We start from the raw sequence: 21905 nt of genomic DNA on the forward strand, positions 1-21905 counted from the left end.
TCAAACAACCATCACCTTCAAGCTTAGCTCCAGCCTCCAGCCATCACTCAGCTCAAGGCACAATCAGGCACTCATCGGCAGCAAGAACACACAGACCTTCAGCGTCTCGGCGTCAATGGAGGCGAGCCGGCAGTACATGATCCGCTTCGACGGCCACTTCGAGGAGGGCCCGAGCTCCGCGGCCGCCGAGCCACCGCAGCCGTTCGCCGGCAGGGCTTTCTCGCCGGAGCAGGAGCAGAGCGTCATGGTCGCCGCGCTGCTGCACGTCGTCTCCGGGTACGCCACGCCGGCGCCGGACCTCTTCTTCCCGGCGGGCAAGGAGGCGTGCACGGCGTGCGGGGTGGACGGGTGCCTCGGCTGCGAGTTCTTCGGCGCCGAGGCCGGGCGCGCGGTCGCGGCATCGGACGCGCCGAGAGCGGCGACCGCTGGCGGGCCGCAGAGGAGGCGGAGGAACAAGAAGAGCCAGTACCGCGGCGTCAGGCAGCGGCCGTGGGGCAAGTGGGCGGCGGAGATCCGCGACCCGCGCCGCGCCGTGCGGGTGTGGCTCGGGACCTTCGACACCGCCGAGGACGCCGCCAGGGCCTACGACCGCGCCGCCGTCGAGTTCCGCGGCCCGCGCGCCAAGCTAAACTTCTCCTTCCCCGAGCAGCATCTCCGCGACGACAGCGGCAATGCCGCGGCCAAGTCAGACGCGTGCTCTCCGTCGCCTTCGCCCCGCAGCGCGGAGGAGGAGGAAACAGGGGACCTGCTCTGGGACGGCCTGGTGGACTTGATGAAGCTGGACGAGAGCGACCTCTGCTTACTGCTCCCGGTCGACAACACTTTGGATAAATTTCACGCACCGGGACAGAGACGATCGGGATCAGGGGTACCCCTCTGCTACTAGTGTTAGACTATTAGCGAGGACAGTACCAGATAGACTGGTGTCAGTGCGCTTGTACGCCACTCCTAATCCTGCTCACTGCTTGGTTAGCACACGTCCTAGCTTCGGTTGTAATTCTGCATAAATAGGCACCCGATCAATGGAAAAGTTGTGTTCAACCATACTCCCCTGTCATGTTGTATGTAGACAAATCCTATTTTGGGCTTATTTGTTGGAACTACAATGACGGTTAACCAGGGGAAACCCCCTTTGCTCAATTTTTTTGTTGGAACTCTAATGGTGTTTAGACCAAATTAACTATTTATAGTGTAAATTTTCATAAATTTTAAATCATGGCACCCTAGTGTTGAGATCCTAGGCTCGCCACTGAAGACGATCACAATCGGAGCCACTCTCCACTCTCACCGACTAGGCGAACCCACATGGCATAAATGTTCATTGGCAAGCAATGTTAGCATGAGCTCTTTCCCCTTTCTCGTTTAATATATGATACGTACACTCGTGCGGATTCGAGAAGAAAAAAAAGCAATGTTAACATAAGCTCAATGCTGCATGGTTTAAATGACCATATGACAATCCGTTGCCGAATATCTTGGAGGCTATGAGCTTAAACAACGCCAACATAGTGCGGCACCTCTAACAATTATGCAAGATAGATCCAATGGTGACTGCACCGTAATTTCGAACAGAAATGGCCGGGTGGACATAATGCGGCCGACGCATCAGTTTCAATGGAAAACCTTGATGGCACTTGAGATAGATTCGATGGACAATAATCTTAGATTTACAGGTGTTGCCTAACGGAAGGTACGGACGGATGGGGTGTGCTCCTCTAAGGCCTTGTTTGGTTGCAGCGTGAGCATTCCCAGGGCAGCAAAACCCCAACGGGGGGATTTCCCTGGTAGGTGAGATTCCTCCTACCACCACGGGGGATATTTCCTTTGCCATTTGGTAACAGGTGGATGGGGAAAAACTGAGGCCTTCTTTGGTTCATAGGATAGGAATTTTATAGGAATAGGAAAATCATAGGAAGTGAGATGACATGCATGTCAATTTCTATAGAGAAAGAGATGTCATTTGATACATAGGATAGGATTTTTTCCATTGAGTCTAGGCTAATGTTTTTTTCTTCCAAAACATGAAGGATTGATTCCTATCCTACATAGGAATAGGAATCCATTCCTGCAAACCAAAGTGCTTCAAAGGAATTTTTCCTTTGCAAATCCTATCCTATAGAATTCCTACAAAAATCCTACAAACCAAAGGAGGCATGAATCGTTCTAGCGTCTGAATCACATAGTAGATAATTTGTTTATTAATAAACATTAGAAAACAGACCAATTCCACATGTAATTCCCAAAAAAGTCTAAACAAAAACCACAAAATAATTCTGCAAAATGCATAGGAATGTCCAGGACATTACGAATAATTCCAGAATTTGAAAATAATCAGAGGAAATCAATGAACTTGCAAATTGATAAATAATAATATATTGAGAATATCATCTCGACACACTTTTGAGAAAATCATCTAGAGGTGCATTTCTTAGGAAGTTAATACAGAAATCTTCCTCCTCTCATGTTATCATTACAAATAAGAACATCATTATTCAACAGTTTCTGAGTTTTAGAACAATGAGGCCAACGCCAATATGAACAAATAGATTTCAGGTACTAGAAACACGATAGTTGCGTGCTTGTCCTGGACCTTTATCCCAGTACCAAAAGTGCTAAATTATCAAAAACCATGTCCAGGACAACCACACTTCTGAAGATGCAAGTTGTAAGGGAATGTTGAGGATATCTCGTCTTCCTCTACTCCACGTCAGCTGAGAACCGCAGCTCCACGCCAACTAAATTATAAGTATTTTTTTTGGAAGTCAGCAACTGTTTTAGAATACAACAGTTTAGTAAATCATTCAATACTAGAACACAGTTTCATTGCACTGTTTTCAAGCATAAATAGATCAACAAGAGATGGCAAGACTAGTGAAAAGGCTCACCATTCTGACTAGTACTCGACCAATACGGTGATTCTATGTTGCATTTGAGAACATTACATGACCATGGTTTATCCTATCTGAGCCCTTCTCTACTGGATGGAAAGAAAGGCACACATACAACTGTAGAAGGTTAATCGAGCATAGAAAAATGCAATTGGTTTATCCTATCACTGATCCACCTACCAGCTCGCTTATCCTTTTTAGATAAGAACTGTGAATAGATTGATGTAAGTTAACAAATAAAGCATTATTGGGCAGACATTTTCAGACTATAGGCAAGGTAGTTTTTCTTCATTGCAGAAGTAAAAGGTATATACTGTATAAAAATAAAGACAAAGAAAAAAGTATGTGTAATACGTGCAGCAATAACATTGGCTGCAACAGCCTTAAAAACACATGGGCTAGAAAATGAGCCTTGGAAGATTAAATCATGAAGGCTCACTTGTGCTAATTTTAGTTAGGGAAAAACCCTTCACTCCACCAAACAGGATTACATAGTTTAGAAGCAGTTCGTTTCTTTGCAAAGATAAGACTATCTCGCAACACGAAGAATGACATAGTGTCACTTATCAGATTCAGACAAACCACAAATCATTATCAAGCAATGTTATTTTTAATCTGGACAGTCATTCCATATTCGCCAACAAAAAATAAATTATGTGCATCATGTATATTTTGAGCTTAAACTATAATTTCAGTGCAACAAATTCCATATGTATATACTAAAGCAAGAGACAGTAATGATTACTATTTTGAGCTTAGACAATCATTGCAACAGATTCAGTAACAAATTGTCCTCCTCTGGTATTAACGCAGAGCAACATTAAAACAATCACTCATAGTTTGGGTCATAAGAATTTGGATTTTATACTCTACTAGCTAAACACAGATGCAAGATCCAGTAGTAGCTAAGGAATCAAGAGTTGAAAGAACAAACCAAACACCGTCCATCTGCATATACCAAAATAAGAATCACTTAGCAGATTATTCACATCTAGTCTTAACATAAAGTAACATTACAATAGCATAAGAATTGGATGAGGAATTTCTAGTGTACTAGCAAATATCAATTCACAGGGATTTAAACCGAACAAGGTATGAAGGTATTTCCCCTGGATGGCACATATGTGTCTTGGATGGAGCTGCTGCACACGCATCCTGTTTTTTTTGTACAAAGTTGACTCAGGCCAAGAACCCGCCATCCGTAGATACTGATGCCCATACTTCAGATTTAATTGCTGAAATCAATTGCTACAGGAAACATTGATGATACCCATTACTACAAATTGATCCCCTTCAATGCACCAATCTACATCAATCAGTTGTAGTCCAAGTTAAATTACGACCCATATCCAAATGCTAGAATACTCACAATAGGACCAAGCCTCAGAGCACAAACAAAGCAGGAGGATTTTTCAGTAATCCATCAGAAACAACGGCTTAAACTAAATAAATAGCAGCTATAAAAAAAGAGGTAAAGCTTGATTTTGAAGCAGTAGTATACATATCTACTACCAATTAAAAGGAGGCGGTTTGTGCTCACTCGAGATTGCTGATGGTGGGCTTTAAGATGGCCGATGCTCATGTTCTTGGATCTGGAACCCAACAAGTTCAAGCATCAGTTCATGCACCCTGAGTGCACAGATTGGAGAACAAAATATGAGGTGGAAGAGGAGGGGGTAACCTTGGTCGAAGTAGGTGTCTGCCGCTGCCGCCGCCGCCGTCGCCATTGCTAGATGGGTCAGCAGCTTCGAGGCGGAGGGTGATCCGAGGAAGGAGGAGGGTGACGGCCGTGGCCCATCGCCGCCGCTGACACTGGAGGAGTGGAGTGTGGATGCTGAGCACCGGGCGGAGGAGGTCGAGGGACGTCACTTCGGTCGCCGGCGGAAAATCTCGGATGCGGAGGAGGATCTTGGTCGACGACGCTTGTCGGTCGCGAGAGAGCGAGCTGAGTCAAGGGTTTTCTCCCTGACCTATCGACACCGGGCGATCTATACCCGGGATGGGCCGCGGAAAGGCCAGGGGTCTTTCCCCTCCGCGTGTCACCAAATGGCGTCGTTCACCCCCCCGGGCCAACTCAGCCCATGGTTCTCCCACCCAGGGAAATAACGGGGATCCCCCCGGGATCCCGCGGAACCAAACGAGGCCTAATTATAACCCCCCCCCCCGGTTCAAATTTCATTGGTGGGCCCGCCCCCTAAATTTAATCCCAGCCATTCATTCCTAATAAGGCCGTAAACCATCAGTATGTGTAGAATTACTCATCCATATCTATTGGCGGGACAAGGCATGTTGAAGCAAATGTTGAATTAGCTTAGATAATAACCTTGTAAAGATTCTATCTCATGTCGACAGGCACGAGGTATTTTCTTAGTTACATGGACCATCTCTACTCTCTTTGAATGTAAATGTAGATAACATCACTACCGAAATCAGGGGCTATGCCTACGGCCCAAGGCCGTCGGCATATGCCACAATGCCGTCGGCATAGGCCTATGCCTACGGCTGCCGTCGGCATACCCCCGTCGGCATAGAATACGTCAGCGTATTCTGTCAGGCCGTCGGCATAGTTTCACCGTCGGTAAAAAAAGAACAAGACGGCAGCTGACGGCGCCGTAGCTAAATAAAACCAACCAGGAGCTGCCACACGGCAAAATTATGCCTACGGATTTGCCACGTGGCAGCTCATGGTTGCTCCTGGCTGAGTACTATGCCTACGGCAAAGTCGTAGGAATAGATGATCTATGCCAACGGCTTTGCCATAGGCATAGTCCTCGGCCAGGAGCTACCAAGTGATATTGCAAAAACTGAATAAAAGAAACTATATTCATAATAACTGAAGCATTGCAATTATTTGGCCTGAATAATAAACAATAGACTTTATTAATATGAATGTCAACTACAAGCATTCAGGAATTACACTTAGAGGAAAAGGAAATAAAAGAAGAAAGGAAAAGTCCTAAACTAAACCTATACTAAACTATCTACTTCATCTTCTGCTTCTTTCTTCTAGTTCATCAACCTGCAAAACAAGAAACAACAAATAGGAAAAACTTGATTAAGGTTAAAATGTAGCATTCCCCTTAGGGAAATGCCTTTGCTGTAGGAGCTAGCACTTAGGAGTTTGGAAACATTAGTCAAACCCCAATCAGATTAAGTTGATAAAAGAAACATTAGAAGAGAGCCAACACTGCATAAATGGAGGCAATAAAATAGTAACCAGCAAGGCCAAAAGGAACAGGTTCAATTGGCAGTAAGGAATAACCCAATAGAGAAGTAAAGCCAGCAAAGTATAGATCAAAGCTAGACCCAAAGATCAACTCAAATTAGCACTAACTCCATGATTAGGGGATCCCTCGATTAAGCTTGGGTTAGTTTTCAGATGAAATCCAACTAACCCACTACTAACCAACTAACCCAGAGGTAGGGTTTGAAGTAGGGATTGTCCTCAGGCAACCTAGTAGTGCTAGGACTATTGCATCATTGGATCAAGTAGTGCAGCATCTGCTGTTAAGTAACGGTGAGAGCCTCAGGACACCATCATTGGCATGGCAAGATTAAGGAGCACCTGTTCTTATCAGTGAGAGTGTGTGAGAGAGAAAGAAAGTGAAGACACCAGTGTAGCATCTTTTCAAATCAGATTTAAGAGAGAGGGAATTGGCAAGGAAAGATACAGTCCATAACCTGCAAGAATAAATAGGCCATTGATAGCACATTTACTAAACATCTGCCGTAAGCAGAAGTGCAGAAAACATACACACACTTACCCATGGGTACTATTTTGTATATAGGTACACAAGCACAACACATGGACCTGGTATAGATAGGAGTATAAGCATGCATCTAAATCATCTGAAACATCTGAAATAGCTAAAGCAAAGAAAGAGTTAACACTACATGCAACCATGAGGACTATATCCTGTACAATATACAAGTAAACCACCAGTAGATGATGTACTAAACCATACAAGAAATACCAATACATGGTATTTAGATAAAGACTAGTATATATCAAACACACATACCAGCTTGAAAGAGAAACTATAATTTTATACTACTACAGGAGCAAATCATGAACTACACAGAGTAATTGCAGTAAAGAGATGAATCAATATATGTTGATCAACAAGAATGTTACAGCTATATAAAAATGAAGGACTATATCCTTTATAAGATAACAAAGAAACAGTAGCACTTGTACATATGAATAAATAGAACCAGCAGCCAACTAATAAAGAAACTAGCATGTGCTATATGACAGGAACAATAACATCTATAAGACCAAGATAACTACAGTGATAGACCAATAGTAGCATAGAATTTCTTGTAATCAGTCCATAGACATGAACTAGAACTAGAATATGAACATGTAAAGCAGCAGGAGCATAAGTAGACCAAAGTCCACATTGCCAAATCTATAAAGATAGCACAGTAATCAATTGAGCTAATAATAGGTGAGCCAACCTTCACCAAGCACTAACAGGACACGCGGGGCAGCATCAAATCGACCATGACATGCCCGAAGAGAGTAGTACGAGCAGGGAGCAGAGGAGCAGAGGGATTGAGGAGCTTACCATAAGCAACGCCACCACCATGGTTGCGGTGTGGCCAAATCACCGCCGTCGCACGGTGGCAGGCGATAAGGTAGTCGAGGCTGACGGATCTGGGGCAGTAGCACCACAGGCAAAACCCAGGAGGCGCTGGTGCACAAGGAGGCACGGGAGGTGGCGCAGGCGACTAGATCCACGAGCAAGAGCACGCCGACGACAAACCTCTCCCCACCACCGAAACCCTAGAGAGGGAGAACTGATGGGGGCGACCACGGGCGGCAGGGAGAAGCGAATCGAATGAGTGGAGGAGGTAGAGCGGCTCAACGGGGAGCCCTGGGTAGCTAGCTCAGCGACAGAGCTCGCCGGAGTAGGCTGGAATCGGCCGGCGACCAAGGCGGCGATGTGAGGCGACGAAAGAGAGAAGGGGATCGAGAGATAGGGGCTCGGGATCGAGAGAGAGAGAGAGAGAGAGAGGCTCGGGAGCTCGCCGGTGCCTGACCCGCCGCCCGCTGGCCTCGCCGTCGCCGGAGGTGAGGTGGCGGCCGAAACCCTAGCTAGCACGGGTGACGATGGAGGGCGGGAGCGCCGATTCTGGACGGAGGGGAAGGAGGCGTGGAGCTTGGGGAGCTCGGGGGGAGTGCTTCCCGTCGCCGGAGCTCACCGGAATAGGCCGGCGTGGGTGGTGGCGGCGGCGAGGGAGAGGGGTTCGTGGGGGAGAGAGGAGCGAGGTCGCGAGACAAAGAGGGAGGAGGCGTTCGGTGGAGTTGGGTGGGCTCAATCTCATGGGCTCTTTTTTTCTCCTTTTCTCTAGATGGATGGATGGATGGCTGGATGGATGTGGGGTGGAGAGCTAGATGGATGGATATGCGCCAGGTCATCGATTCGTGGCACAAACGTTTCCACCAATAGGAATCAAGCTCATGCAATTGTGTTCTCCCTTTTGTTTTTCTTCTAATTTTTTTTACTCTCTTGGACCGCTGAAGGAGAGCAAGTGCTAACCGCGTCCACGCCGGTGAAGGGGCTAGCGTCCTCTGGCCTCGCCGCCATCGAAGCAGCGCTAGAGGTGGAGGCCACCGAAACCATAGCCACGAGGTAGGGTTGTGGGTGGACGGAAGGAGCGGATCCTGACGCATGGATGGACGCGGCAGGACGAGGTCCGGCGGACCCGGCTGCCGGTGATCTATGAGGGGAGAGGAGGATCACAGCGGCATGCGTCCAGCCACTTGTAAACTGCACCATCTTCGAGTTAGTATCTGGCTATCGAGAGGGAACGTGTCCGGTTTATGAAGGAAGTGTGTTGCCCGTTGCTCCATTGACCTCGAAACTTCTCGTGCTCTTAAAGGGGGGGCATTTCATGACACGTTCCCGGACATGGCATTTTTTGGGACCGCCTGAAATATTTGAGACATTTACTGCATCTGTAGGGCTTTAATGTGGAAAATTGCAGATCTGCACGGCGGCCACCTGAAATGATGTCAATAAGTGGTTTGTAAATCATATATGATGTCTTTGCAGTATGCGTAGGCCTAATGCAACCAAAGGAGGAGGAGCCATACCACTGGGGGGGGGGGGATGTACCTCGGTGGCATGTCGGATCTAGCCATAAAAATCCACGGAAAATCATACGATGCCGGAAATCCTCGGGACCTGGCACGGTGTCGTCATATGGCCCTTGTAAGGTGTGGTAAAAATTTGTGCGCGTTTCGCAGAAGTCTGACCGGCGGCCACTTGTAAACCGCACCATCTTTGAGTTAGTATCTTGCTATAAAGAGATAATGTTTTAGTTTGTGAAGGAACTGCGCTGCCCGTTGCTCCGTTGACCTTGAAAATTTTCATGCTCTCAAAGGGGGCCATTTCATGACACGTGCCAGGACATGGCATTTTTCGGGCACGCCTGGAATATTTGAGACATTTACTGCATCCGTAGGGTTTCAATGCGGGAAATCACATATCTGCACAGCGGCCACCTGAAATGATGTCCATAAGTGGTTTGTAAAATCATATATGATGTCTTTGCAGTATGCATCGGCCTAGTGCAACCAAAGGAGGAGCAACCCCACCACGGGGAGGGGCGAATGTACCTCGACGAGATGTCAGATCTAGCCGTAAAAATCCACAAAAAATCATACGATGCCGGAAATCCTCGGGACCTGGCACGATGTCGTCATATGGCCCTTGTAAGGTGTGGCAAAAATTTGAGTGCGTTGCGCAGAAGTCTGACCGGCGACCACTTGTAAACTGCGCCATCTTCGAGTTAGTATCTTGCTATAGAGAGGGAATGTTTCAGTTTGTGAAGGAACTGCGCTGCCTGTTGCTCCGCTGACCTCAAAAATTCTCATGCTCTCAAAGGGGACCATTTCATGGCACGTGCCAGGACATGGCATTTTTCGGGCCTGCCTGGATTATTTGAGACATTTACTACATCCGTAGGGTTTCAATACGGGGAATTGCAGATCTGCACGACGGCCACCTGAAATGATGTCCAGAAGTGGTTTTTAAAATCATATATGATGTCTTGCAGCATGCATAGGCCTAGTAAAACCAAAGAAGGAGGAGCCCCACAACCGGGGGGGGGGGGGATGTACCCTGGTGGCATGCCAGATCAAGCCATAAAAATCTGTGGAAAATCATACGATGCCGGAAATCCTCGGGACCCGGCACAGTGTCTTCATATGCCCCTTGTAGGGTGTGGTAAAAGTTTGAGCGCGTTTCGCAGAAGCCTGACCGGAGGCCGCTTGTAAACTGCAGCATCTCCGAGTTAGTATCTAGCTATCGAGAGAGAACGTGTCTGGTTTGTGAATGAAATGTGTTACCCGTTCCTCCATTGGCTATTTCAACCCTCCATCGCACTTGTATACATATATTAAGACACAATGCAAGTTTGGGTACCATTGATACCCCCAAGGCCCCCGACCGACCTAATCCTAGCCCGGTTGACCCGAAGATCTAGGCCTTTGACTTTCACCGGACGGCCTTTGACCAACGTACTTTTCCACCTGGTTGTGATAGGTCAGCCCATAGGAACATTTCAAAACAAGGTCTGGGCCCAACACACCAGTGGACCCCCCTCGTGTCGACCCGATGCGGCCATTCCCCCCTGCAAGTGCCGGCGGCAGCGCCTTTCGTGAAGGGGGTCACACTCCGGAGCCGCATGTCATTTGTTTGCACCTGGCAGCACACTTCCAGACATGTAAGAGGACCTGGCGCAAGATTTGATGGCATAGCTAGCCCCCAAAAGGCCCCCGACCACACTCGTAGACATGCGAAGAACAATCCATGGTGGGGGATTTTTTCACATACTCCTACATCTTACAAAAATATAAGAAATTGCCACACATATTATATCATATGTGTCTACACTGTGTAAAAATCTCATGAATTGATTACGCTCCAAGTGTTCAGGAATATTCATGCAACACCAAAACCGCAGAAGGAGTATCAATGGTACCCAAGGGCGAATGTACCTTGGTGGCATGCCAGATCAAGCCATAAAAATCTGTGGAAAGTCATACGATGCCGGAAATCCTCGGGACCCGGCACAGTGTCTTCATATGCCCCTTGTAGGGTGTGGTAAAAGTTTGAGCGCGTTTCACAGAAGCCTGACCGGAGGCCGCTTGTAAACTGCAGCATCTCCGAGTTAGTATCTAGCTATCGAGAGAGAACGTGTCTGGTTTGTGAATGAAATGTGTTACCCGTTCCTCCATTGGCTATTTCAACCCTCCATCGCACTTGTATACATATATTAAGACACAATGCAAGTTTGGGTACCATTGATACCCCCAAGGCCCCCGACCGACCTAATCCTAGCCTGGTTTGACCCGAAGATCTAGGCCTTTGACTTTCACCGGACGGCCTTTGACCAACGTACTTTTTCACCTGGTTGTGATAGGTCAGCCCATAGGAACATTTCAAAACAAGGTCTGGGCCCAACACACCAGCGGACCCCCCTCGTGTCGACCCGATGCGGCCATTCCCCCCCCTGCAAGTGCCGGCGGCAGCGCCTTTCGTGAAGGGGGTCACACTCCGGAGCCGCATGTCGTTTGTTTGCACCTGGCAGCACACTTCCAGACATGTAAGAGGACCTGGCGCAAGATTTGATGGCATAGCTAGCCCCCAAAGGCCCCCGACCACACTCGTAGACATGCGAAGAACAATCCATGGTGGGGGATTTTTTCACATACTCCTACATCTTACAAAAATATAAGAAATTGCCACACATATTATATCATATGTGTCTGCACTGTGTAAAAATCTCATGAATTGATTACGCTCCAAGTGTTCAGGAATATTCATGCAACACCAAAACCGCAGAAGGATTACATCGATTGCATCACCGTTCATGAGGGCGAACCTCACACCGGAGCCGCATATTGCCTCTTTAGACATGGCACCACATCTTTCGGCATGTATGGGGACTCGGTCAGCCGAACCGGTCCCCGGTCAGTCGAACCCTGGACAAGTTGACCCGGAAATCTACGCCTTTGACTTTCACCGGACGAGCTTTGACCAATGGACGTTTTCACCTGGTTGTGATAGGTCGGCCCATAGGAACACTTGAGAACAAGGTCTGGGACAAACCCACCATAAGATTCCCTTCGTGTCAACCCGACATGGCCGTTTCCTCCCTCCAAGTGACAGCGGCATCGGCGTCCATGAAGGGTCACACTCCTGAGCCAGTTGCCTTTGCACCCGCCACCACAGTCCTTGAAACAATCTGATGAAGCAAACATGATTTAAGTTTGTTCAAATTTGAAACATAGTATAACACATAATCCTTTCAAGATTCTGATAAAAAACCATATAAATTTTGTCAAAATCAATCCAAGTATCAATTACTTATGATTTTAATAAAGCAGAAGGACCTACATGCAAAAGTACAGGAGGCCACATTTCTAACATACTCAAAAACAAAAACAAACAGGATATTCATAATCTATGGAAAATTCTACCTAAATCGATGTATAATTTGTGTATGTTTAAGTTTAGATAAGTTAGATTTAAATTAAACAAAATTTAACTTAAAAATAAAAATAATTTAAAATAAAAACAAATAATATCTATGCCTACGGCCATGCCGTAGGCATAGTTCTCGGCCAGGGGCTGCCAGGAGGCGCCACGTGGCGGGGCTATGCCTACGGCAAGGCCGTAGGCATAGATGGAAAACTATGCCTACGGCTTTGCCGTCGGCATAGCTCTGCCACGTGGCAGCTACTAGTAAAAATATATAGATAATATCTATGCCGACGGCCGCCGTCAGGGCCGTCGACATAGATTTGACGGCGTTAGCCTGCCGTTTGCCCCTGGGCCACCAGGGCCACATCTATGTCGACGGCCTAACTATGCCTACGGCCACCGTAGGCATAGATCGATATATGCCGACAGCCTAACTATGCCTACGACTGCCGTAGGCATAGATGAAGGTATGCCGACGGCTTTTCCCAGGCCGTCTACGTAGCTCGAGTTATGCCGACGGCCCCGACAAAAAGCCGTCGGCGTAGATAAGGCCGTAGGCATATAGGGTTATTTCGATAGTGCATCTAGTTGATTTGGACATGCGGAATGGATAAGTGCCCCCCGCAAGCATCAGGTCCACCATCACTTCTCGAGTAGGTTAGCTGATGCCAGCCCTAGAGACCTATTCGGAGGATATGAAGAAGTATGATTACCGCGTTCATGTCTACCCGACTAATCTTTGGTATGGAGCAATCATGTGTTCAAAAAGGCGCCTTTTGTTGTTATGTGAAAAATTGTCTTTCATTGTACCTTCGCAAAAGGATTTTCGTAACCAACATTCGCTGGGAGGGTATGGCAAATAGAATGATTTTCATGGCAATTGTGTGCTGTTCACGGATGGAAATTTTCGTTAGTGAGGATGGCAAATCCGCCTAGTTCAGTTTTTCCCAGGATCTGTCGTGCTTCCTAAGGAAATTTGTCTTCCTCGTGACGACATAAATTGCCATAAAACGTTCGTTTTGCCATGCCCACCCAGGGAACTTCATGACAATAACATTTCCCTCACAAATCATCCTCGTGCCAGTTGTATAGTATGTTTTGTCGTGTTGCCAAAATTAAGAAGATTTGGCAATGATAACAGTCAGCTAGATCAAAGTTTGCCCATCTCTTTGACAATGTAACTATGTAGCTGAGCCGCACATTACTATGTGCGACAGAATACAGAGTATACCTTGCTTAACCAATCTTTCTTTCCTCCTCGTTTCCTTTGGTATTTGGCAGTTTCGCGTCTTCTCTAAGCGTCATTGCTTTTATCTAGTGTTTCTTATGTACAACCGCCATCTCTTGTTTCATGCGTAGAAGTTGGATCTCTTATTCAACTGCCCTCTTTTCATGCTTCTCCATCGTCATTTGCCTGTTGATGTTTTGCTTCTTATTGTAGACCTTCTAAAACTCTTCCAGTGTCTGACCTCTGCAGAGGGCATCAAATGCATTATATCATATCTTAGCGATGCCCGCGCCAAACATGATCCAGAGCCTTAGGAATCATCTCCTCAAGTGCCCATAAATGAGGAGGTGAAGGAGGTGGCCTTATTCAAAGCATTTTGATGCTTTGTTCTTTATTACAGATTGTCGCCAACGCCGATCCATCGAAAAAATAAGCAGCTCCAGTAATCCTTCAACAATCATATTTATTATCAGGTTGTGCTTATGTAAGAGAGGTCATACAGTTTCATGACAATAGGACCACATTGCAAAATTAGGCCAAAATCATTGTTTGACCCTTTGAGGCAACTTAAGCACAAAATGAGCCTCACTAGAAATTTTAGCACGATCAGATCCTTCTTTAGAGAACCCAAAGTACTCGGCGTTGTTGGTCACTAAGAAACACTGAAGTTCATGGTGTTTCATCTTTTGGCAACATCATAGTATCTGGCGTTTCTCCCCGTACAGTGGTTGCCGATGGTGGCTCCCCGGTGTTGCATAGTGTAGCAGAAATGTCAAAATGTTGGTCGTTTCTACAAAAGGGTCAGGTCGTCCTAAAGTTTTCAACGAGATTTATTTCGGGCTAAATTTATCAAAAGATCAAAACAGTGATTTTGGCCGTAAAACAACAATGTCCGATAAAGTTGGTGAAAAAATTGGTGCGTATACAGAGTCCAAGTATGTACAAAAGTGTGTTTGTTGCGTCATTCTTTTTTTAGGGATTGTTGCATCATTCTAGTACTACTTGCCTACAACTGTAGAGGGAGAGAAGAGGGATCTCGAATTCTTCGATAGAGACAGAGGCTTTGCAAACAGAGAATAAAAATACGCCAAAAAAAAGGAGGAGGACGACGAGAGGCAATGTGAAAGGCAAGTGTGTGGTTAGTGCAGAGCATCGTCCGTTGGTGTAGTCTGTAGCGTGCTGAGCGAGTGACAGTCCACGTCGGTTTGGGTGGTCCACGACGGGTCGACGTGGGTTTGCCGCGACGTCAAGGCAGCGTCTTTCTCCTCGGCCGTTCCGTTGGGACCGGACTCCGACATGGCTCCAGTTTTAGGGCCTCTTTGATTCACAGGATTGTTAAAATGAAGGAATAGGAAAAATGCAGGAATAGGATGGCATGTCCCATAATATTTTACAGGATTTGAAAGAATATTTGATAGCGCGAGAAAAACAAAGAAATTCTAGAAAGAGGTTTGAGTGGATGGAATTTCTTTTCCAAAATATAGTACAAATGGATTCTATGGAAAAATTCCTAAGAATGCCAATCCTACGAATCAAACGAGCATCACAGGAAAAATTCTTAAAGGTTTAAATCCTTTAAAAATCCTACGCAATTCCTTTGAATCAAAGGAGCCCTTAGCGTCTTCAAATACTTCAACGGAAAGAGTTTCTGACATTTTGACGTGGACCGCGGAATAAAATTAAAACTATCCATACGTCGGGGAGAGCTGTCTCCGATCTGTCAGCGTCGCTTTCACCGGCGAGAGCGAGTCACCTACAGCCCGAAGCACATCGGCTAGTAGTAGTACGCACCGTTGGATTCGTTTCTAAGATGGACCCAATGATGGGAACACTTCAAATCGAATTCTTTTTCCGGTGTTCTTTTTCCGACAACATGATTCTCATTCTTTTGGTGGCCTAGTAGAAAAACGTGTATGTGATAGCGCCTATGCTTGGCAGCCGGGGTAGACAGCTTGCATGATCTTACCAAGGTTTTCGTTTTGCTGTGACAGTGAGATGCTAGCGAGGTTTATGATTCCCATTCTTTTTGTGTCCTAGTAACTATCCATGCGGATCATTTTCTTACTTTTACCTCTTTATCCTTCCAATAATACTACACTTACGGACTGAATTGCACGGAAGAATGCTACAGGCTGATATGTAGGGCAGAGGTTCCCTGATTTTTCTCTGTGGGCCCTCCATGATTTCCGTCTGGGCTAAGCAAACACTGCCACATCTGTCCGTAAGCGCTGGACTGTCACCAAGTGTCTGTAAGTGTAGCATTATTGCTATCCTTTTTACACCCCTGCACTTATACGATTTTTTTTCTTACCACTATAAGTTTTTTTTTTGCGAGGAAAAATCAACCTACCACCTACCACTATAAGTTACCCTCTTTGTACAGGATATTTGAAGTTTCATGTTTTTAGGGTTCTTCTTTTTCATATTCAACATCTTCCAAGCTACCTTTCTATGTAAACATGTGTGTTCAAGGTTCCAAAAAATATTGGTACCATAAACCTTATTCCTATGGAACTATACAATGTAACATGCCGCTTTACACTTCAAAGAAGATGATTGCTCTTGGTTCAGTCACTTTTTCCGAGTTGCTATCCTGATGCTCATGACTGAGCTTAATGTGTTCAAGTGTCGAGAGAGCATAAGTTTTCTTTAGACAAAGAGTAGAGAGTACAAGTTGGTTGCTCATGAGTTAGCTACTTTAGCTGTGCGGATCGTCTCTATGGTGTGGCAATTGGCGGCTCGGGTCTACATTGTTGAGCTTCGAAAAGAGGATTTGCAAACACATTGTATTTAAGCAATAAAGCTCCATTGTTCTCCACAAAGATAAAACCTAACTATTTTCTATTTTCCAGATATAATACAAGTAGTAGAATATGTTCAGCTCGCCACTCGGTCCACAATAGTTCATTTAAAGAAGCCAATCGGCAAAGGAGGCTGCTAGCCCGCTACATCGTTTTTTTATTAAAAAGAACTCAAATTCGCATCCATGAGGACTTGGGTGGTTGGGTAGTACATCTTATTCCCTAATCAAGTGAGCTAGGATCACTTCCTTCCATGGTAGTTCCTTAGGTAGCATCTCCCGCTAGTCGGATTATTTACCTCTTTCTCTATGCAAAATACGAAATGGGTCGAGTTGCTCAAAATGGAGATACTATATAATACTATTGATTTATTGAACATCCACACAAATGATCTTATAATCTCATTGCGTAAATATATCGGTCAGACAAACAACTGATATTTGTTCATAATTCCATACAAATACTCTCTTTGTTCTTAAATATAAGTCTTTCTACATATTTCATTATAGACTACATACAGATGTATATAGACGCAATTTAGAGTGTAGATTCACTCATTTTGCTCTGTAACATATTAAAATCTCTAGAAAGACTTATATTTAAAAACGGATGGAGTACCATTTTTGTGTTTTCGTGCCCAATGTACTACCATATACCATTGCTAAAAATCTGAGTAAAAAGCTTTACTTTCATTAAATAAGGTGAGATCGCCCTCTCAAGGAAAACGATGTGGATGTCGTCGTTGCCTGCCTCGAAACCCGGAGATTGGGTTTTCACCCAAGAAACCAGGCTATTCACAGAGTTCCCAGGATTACCTGGAAGGAAACAATGCCCAAAGACTTTGCCACCACCGGCCTCGACCCAAGGTTGGGTTAACACTTTTCGCCCAGAACCCCTGCTCTTGAAGAAAAGGGCCCAGAAATCTAGAAGACCTAATCAGAGCATTGAGTTTGTCGGAGTTGAGCAAGTTGGGCACCTTCGTGATCGACCACTGATCACGATGACATGGCATCCCTTAGCCGCAACTCATGTTGTGAAGAGCACACCATCTTGCTTGTTGAACCTAATCTACGTGCGAGTCACCAGATACACCGTGCCCATTGGCCACGACAACACGTGCTGGGGGATTACAAATTTACTCAAAGTCAATCATGTTTGTCTTGACAACCCCACTCAAGATAATTGTTTGGACCGAAGCCCTAATGGCCGCAGACTTCATTACATATCAAATCTACTTCCATCATTCTACTTATAGAGGGTGGCCCTAGAATGGTGTCAACGGTACACGGGTGCGGATATGAGGCACAAATAATATCATTAAGATGGAGGGCGAAAAAGAAATACTTTCAAGTTTTCAATGATAGCACCATGTTGCTATGGATGAGGGGGATTTGAGGGCATCCTAGAAAGGGAATAGATATTTACCCACGCGCCTTCCTTTTTTGAAGGGCATTAACCATGTGCCTTTTGGTGTGCATGGCTAGGGTGCTACCCTGTACTTGTCTTCCTATATCAACGCAATGATAGACTCTAAAGCGTGGTGTACGTGGCTAGGGTGTTACCCTGTACTTGCCCTCCTCTATGAATGCCAATGATAGACTCTCAAGCGTATTTAAAAAATTAGATATTTGACCATCCTTTTCCTTGAATATTGACACTTTGCCCCTCACTAACATTATCATTTGCCCCTATTTTCTTTACACTTTGACAATCTGCTCTCTGTACCTTCAATAAAAAAGACAATATGCTCTCTGACAGCTGGGCCCTGTGAAAGTCGATCCTACCCCTGTCTCATTTCATCTCGCCTTCCTCCCCGATCCCCTCTCTCCGCTGGATTCCCCTCCGTCCATCCCAGCGGCGCTCGCCACGTGCCGGGACACGCGTGGAGGGGCCTCCCCTTCTCCCTCCCTCCTGCTGCCCTCAGATCACGGCCGCAGCAGAAGCGATGGCCGCCGCCGTCTTCCGGCCTCCTCCGCGCGAGGCGAGGAGGTGGAGGAGAATACCGCACGAACAACCGGAGCGGCCGGTGCCACCGCGACCCCGGCGACGGATATCGACACGGAGGGACGTCCCCCGCGACCCCGCCGCAGCCTAGACTCCGGGTTCTTGCCCCCGGCCACCTCCATGTCCCTCGCCGGCTTCAGATCGGCCCCGAAGAAGCAACGGGCCTGCGATTCATTCCCATCGTCCCAGCCCCCATGCTCCGCCGTGGGCTGTGGCCAGCGAGGCGGCGAGATCCTCCTCCTCCGCTCGCCTGTCAGGCTGCCACGGCCCATCCCGTTTGCCGCTGTGCGCAGGTATTCTCCCCCTGCACGCGCTCGCGGCTTGATGAGTGATTGAAGGCCGAAGCAGCACCAAATTCTGTTTTTCTTATACTCTGTTTCAGCGTGTACATCTTGTTTGGTCTGTTTGTTTACAATGAAATAATCTGTCGGAATAGCAGCTTAACATCCTTTTGAGCTTAACCATGTTCTACTCAAGATGTATGCTTGAACAGAGTAAGATATTTTTGTTGGTTCACATACTGCCTGTCACACCATCTGATCCCATGCCAGTTTTTTTAGTGTAATGCATTCCTCTACCCTGGCTGATGGTGATGACTAGGATATGGGGATCCAATTAATACCTCTTGGCAATGCAGCAATGTTTCACCAGTACTTATTGGTGTAATTCGTTGGTTGTTCTCTCACCAAATGTTAGCTTGCAATCTATTGATCCTTTATTTGAGGTAGTAATACATACCAGTAGTAATTGGATTCCTGAATGGTTAATAGGTAAGTACTCCTAGATATTATGGTGATCCAGAGGAGGCGCAGTGATGTGCCTATCAAATGTTACGGTGAAGTCTGAACTCCAGGGTAGCAACTCTTTATTGAATACAAACTTGGCCAAATTTTCGATCCATTTTTATCGAATCCTTGCAATCTACAGTTGTGCTTATTGTTATGGGAGCTGGAGGGGTTCAATTGCCACTGGTTGCTACAAATATGGTTCTTGGAGGGCTTGCTTGTCTATAGTTTCTGCTTAGTAGTTAGTAGTATACGTTTAGTACACTGCTCTGGTAGTGTCAATGTGTCCTTGTTGCATTATACTAACAGTGAGGAAGTAATTGTTTTCGATCTATTCCTGTCCAGATAATACATTTAGTTTTCATGTCTTGTATTTGTTTTTTTAAGCCACGTTTGTTTTCAGGCATAGAGACGATACAAATTTTGAGTAGTAATACACTTCTGTCTAATGCGAGTATGTTATTTTTTTAGACCATCAGGAAGAAGATTGCCATGTGGCACGACATAGCAGTGCTGAGCAGGGTAGGGAGACAGCGGATGGAGCCAAGGGTAGCGCAGAGAAAGGACCGAGAGGGGGTCGGGAACACTTTGTTTCCCCGCATGAACGTAGATGTAAAAGACACACCTAATGGACGAAGGAAATCAAAGGGTATGGTTGCGGAGAGGAGGAAAGCAAGCGGAGTATATTTGCTTCTGTTATGAACTTGTGGTATCGTGCTCGGCATATACAATGGAATAGAACAACACTTCGACCAACGTCTCTACACATATCGCTTTGTTGATCCATATCAACGGCTACGGGGGGCTTACTAGTAAATGACCAATGTAGCTTTTCATTTGCCAGATACTTGTAAACTATTGATCCAGCTATGCAATCTGTTATCCAGCAAGACAAAAAGTGTTAGCCAAGTGATAGGGAGTGATGTACCACAGGAGAAAATCCCGTGAATTATGTTATCAATGTTTGTACATGGTGGAACTTTCCATTTTGATGTACATGATTTGCATTTTGCGACAATGTAAGCTGAACCCCCTACTTTGTGAAATCAGTTCATAAATGTACATGATTTGATTTTGTTTCATATAGTTGGTTTATATATCTTCTATAATAAAGGAACAAAGAAAAAAAACGAAGATGGTTTGTTGGTCCATCTCTGAATTCAAAAAGTGAAGCACAAACCCAAAACTGCCTTGTTAATATGTATACTCTTCAATCTTCATACAATCCTATTTATGATTCACAGACTCTGTTTTGTCCAAATAATGCAACAGAGGTAAAAAGGAAGAGAAAAAAAGTGAAATGGTCTTGTCCACTCACTCCAACGGCTAGGATCTAATCAAGCAGGTTCAGTTCAGTCCCAAGAATTTCCAGATGGCGGGAACCAGAGCTCGCTCTCGTCTAGCTTCATCAGGTCCTGCAGGCCGTCCCAGAGCTGATCCCCTGTTTCCTGCCCGCCGTTCCGCGGGACCCGGACATCGACTTCCGCGCTGCTGGGCGAGGGCGAGCACGTGTCGGACTTGGCCGGGGCGGCATTGCCATCGCCCAGCTGCTGCTGCTGCTGCTCGGGGAAGGGGAAGTTGAGCTTGGCGCGCGGGCCGCGGAACTCGATGGCGGCGCGGTCGTAGGCCCTGGCGGCGTCCTCGGCGGTGTCGAAGGTCCCGAGCCACACCCGCACGGCGCGGCGCGGGTCGCGGATCTCCGCCGCCCACTTGCCCCACGGCCGCTGCCTGACGCCCCGGTACTTGTTCTTCTTATTCCTCCGCCTCCGCTGCGGCCCGCCCGCGGTCACCGCCGCCGGTGCCGACTTCGGCGCGTCCAATGCCGCTGCGGCCGCCCCGGTGGCCTCCGCCGCGCCGAAGAACTCGCAGCCGAGGCAGCCGTCGACCCTGCACACCGGGCAGACCTCCTTGCTCGCGGCGGCCGGGAAGAAGAAGTCCGGCGGCGGCGTGGTGTACCCGGAGATGACGTGCAGCAGCGCGGCGACCATGGCGCCGTGCTCCTGCTCCGGCGAGATCGCCCTTCCGGCAAACGGCGGCGGCTCGGCGGTGGCGGTGCTCGGCGACGGGTCGTCGAAGTGGCCGTCGAAGCGGATCATGTACTCGTGCCCCTGCCCTCCCTCCATCGCCGGCGAGACGCTGAAGGTCATGTGTGTTCTCGTGGTGTTCTTGGTGGTGGCGCTGACTTGAGGTTGAGAGGTGCTGGAGTGTGGTGGGTTCAGGTGGTTTGAAGTGAGCGGGAACAGGGGAGCCGGGGGCGAGGGTTATAAACGAGGCTGACGTCGCAGGGCACGCGGCGCGTGCAGAGCAGCCAGAGCGCTCGTCCGTGCGCTCTTCCCCTTTCTGCCTGTGGAAAATTCGCTTCCCTTTTTGTTGGATCGCACCGGTCGGGGACAGCTTGCCAGCTAAACAAATCCGCTGGTTAAGGCTAACGGGGTTCGCGTGCGAAACGTGCGCGTTTCGGGGCCTCACCCTCGGGTTTGGGTTGGTTGTGTTGGTTTATTTCCGGTGTTGCCCTCCCGCCCGGTACGGGACAGCCGACGGCGTCAGCGTGTGGGCGTGACGGGCCGGTGGGGTGAGGGTGACGCCGGTGGTGACGCGAGTGGAATCCTGGGAGACTGGGAGTGGGGTGCTGCCTGGACAGCAGACGACGGTGGGTCCGTCGGTCTTTCCGTTGAAAGGGTCAGAACGGGGTCAAGCGG

The 21905-nt window shown here is 47.1% G+C and overlaps 2 protein-coding genes and 1 long non-coding RNA gene across 3 annotated transcripts; 2 read left to right on the forward strand and 1 right to left on the reverse strand.

Moving 5' to 3' along the window:
• Positions 1-1140, forward strand: LOC125528596 (ethylene-responsive transcription factor ERF109-like). Its single transcript, XM_048693041.2, has one exon. It carries the CDS (start codon positions 116-118, stop codon positions 884-886), a length of 771 nt encoding a protein of 256 aa, XP_048548998.2. The 5' UTR covers positions 1-115; the 3' UTR covers positions 887-1140.
• Positions 1141-17975: 16835 nt separating this feature from the next.
• LOC147992415 (uncharacterized) lies at positions 17976-20288 on the forward strand. The gene is made up of 2 exons (XR_015609251.1): positions 17976-18714; positions 19678-20288. It is a non-coding gene; the product is annotated as an uncharacterized LOC147992415 (long non-coding RNA).
• Positions 20289-20374: 86 nt separating this feature from the next.
• LOC147992416 (ethylene-responsive transcription factor ERF109-like) lies at positions 20375-21530 on the reverse strand. The gene has a single exon (XM_087530156.1). It carries the CDS (start codon positions 21351-21353, stop codon positions 20559-20561), a length of 795 nt encoding a protein of 264 aa, XP_087386282.1. The 5' UTR covers positions 21354-21530; the 3' UTR covers positions 20375-20558.
• Between the last annotated feature and the right edge of the window lie 375 nt (positions 21531-21905).

This window comes from Triticum urartu, chromosome 1A (assembly GCF_056163025.1).
Source record: "Triticum urartu cultivar PI428250 chromosome 1A, HENAU_Tu73, whole genome shotgun sequence".
NCBI lineage: Eukaryota > Viridiplantae > Streptophyta > Magnoliopsida > Poales > Poaceae > Triticum > Triticum urartu.

Excerpts from the sequence above, each read along its gene's own strand:
- LOC125528596 (XM_048693041.2), top strand. The coding sequence starts at position 116 with ATGGAGGCGAGCCGGCAGTACATGATCCGCTTCGACGGCCACTTCGAG.
- LOC147992416 (XM_087530156.1), bottom strand. The coding sequence starts at position 21,353 with ATGACCTTCAGCGTCTCGCCGGCGATGGAGGGAGGGCAGGGGCACGAG.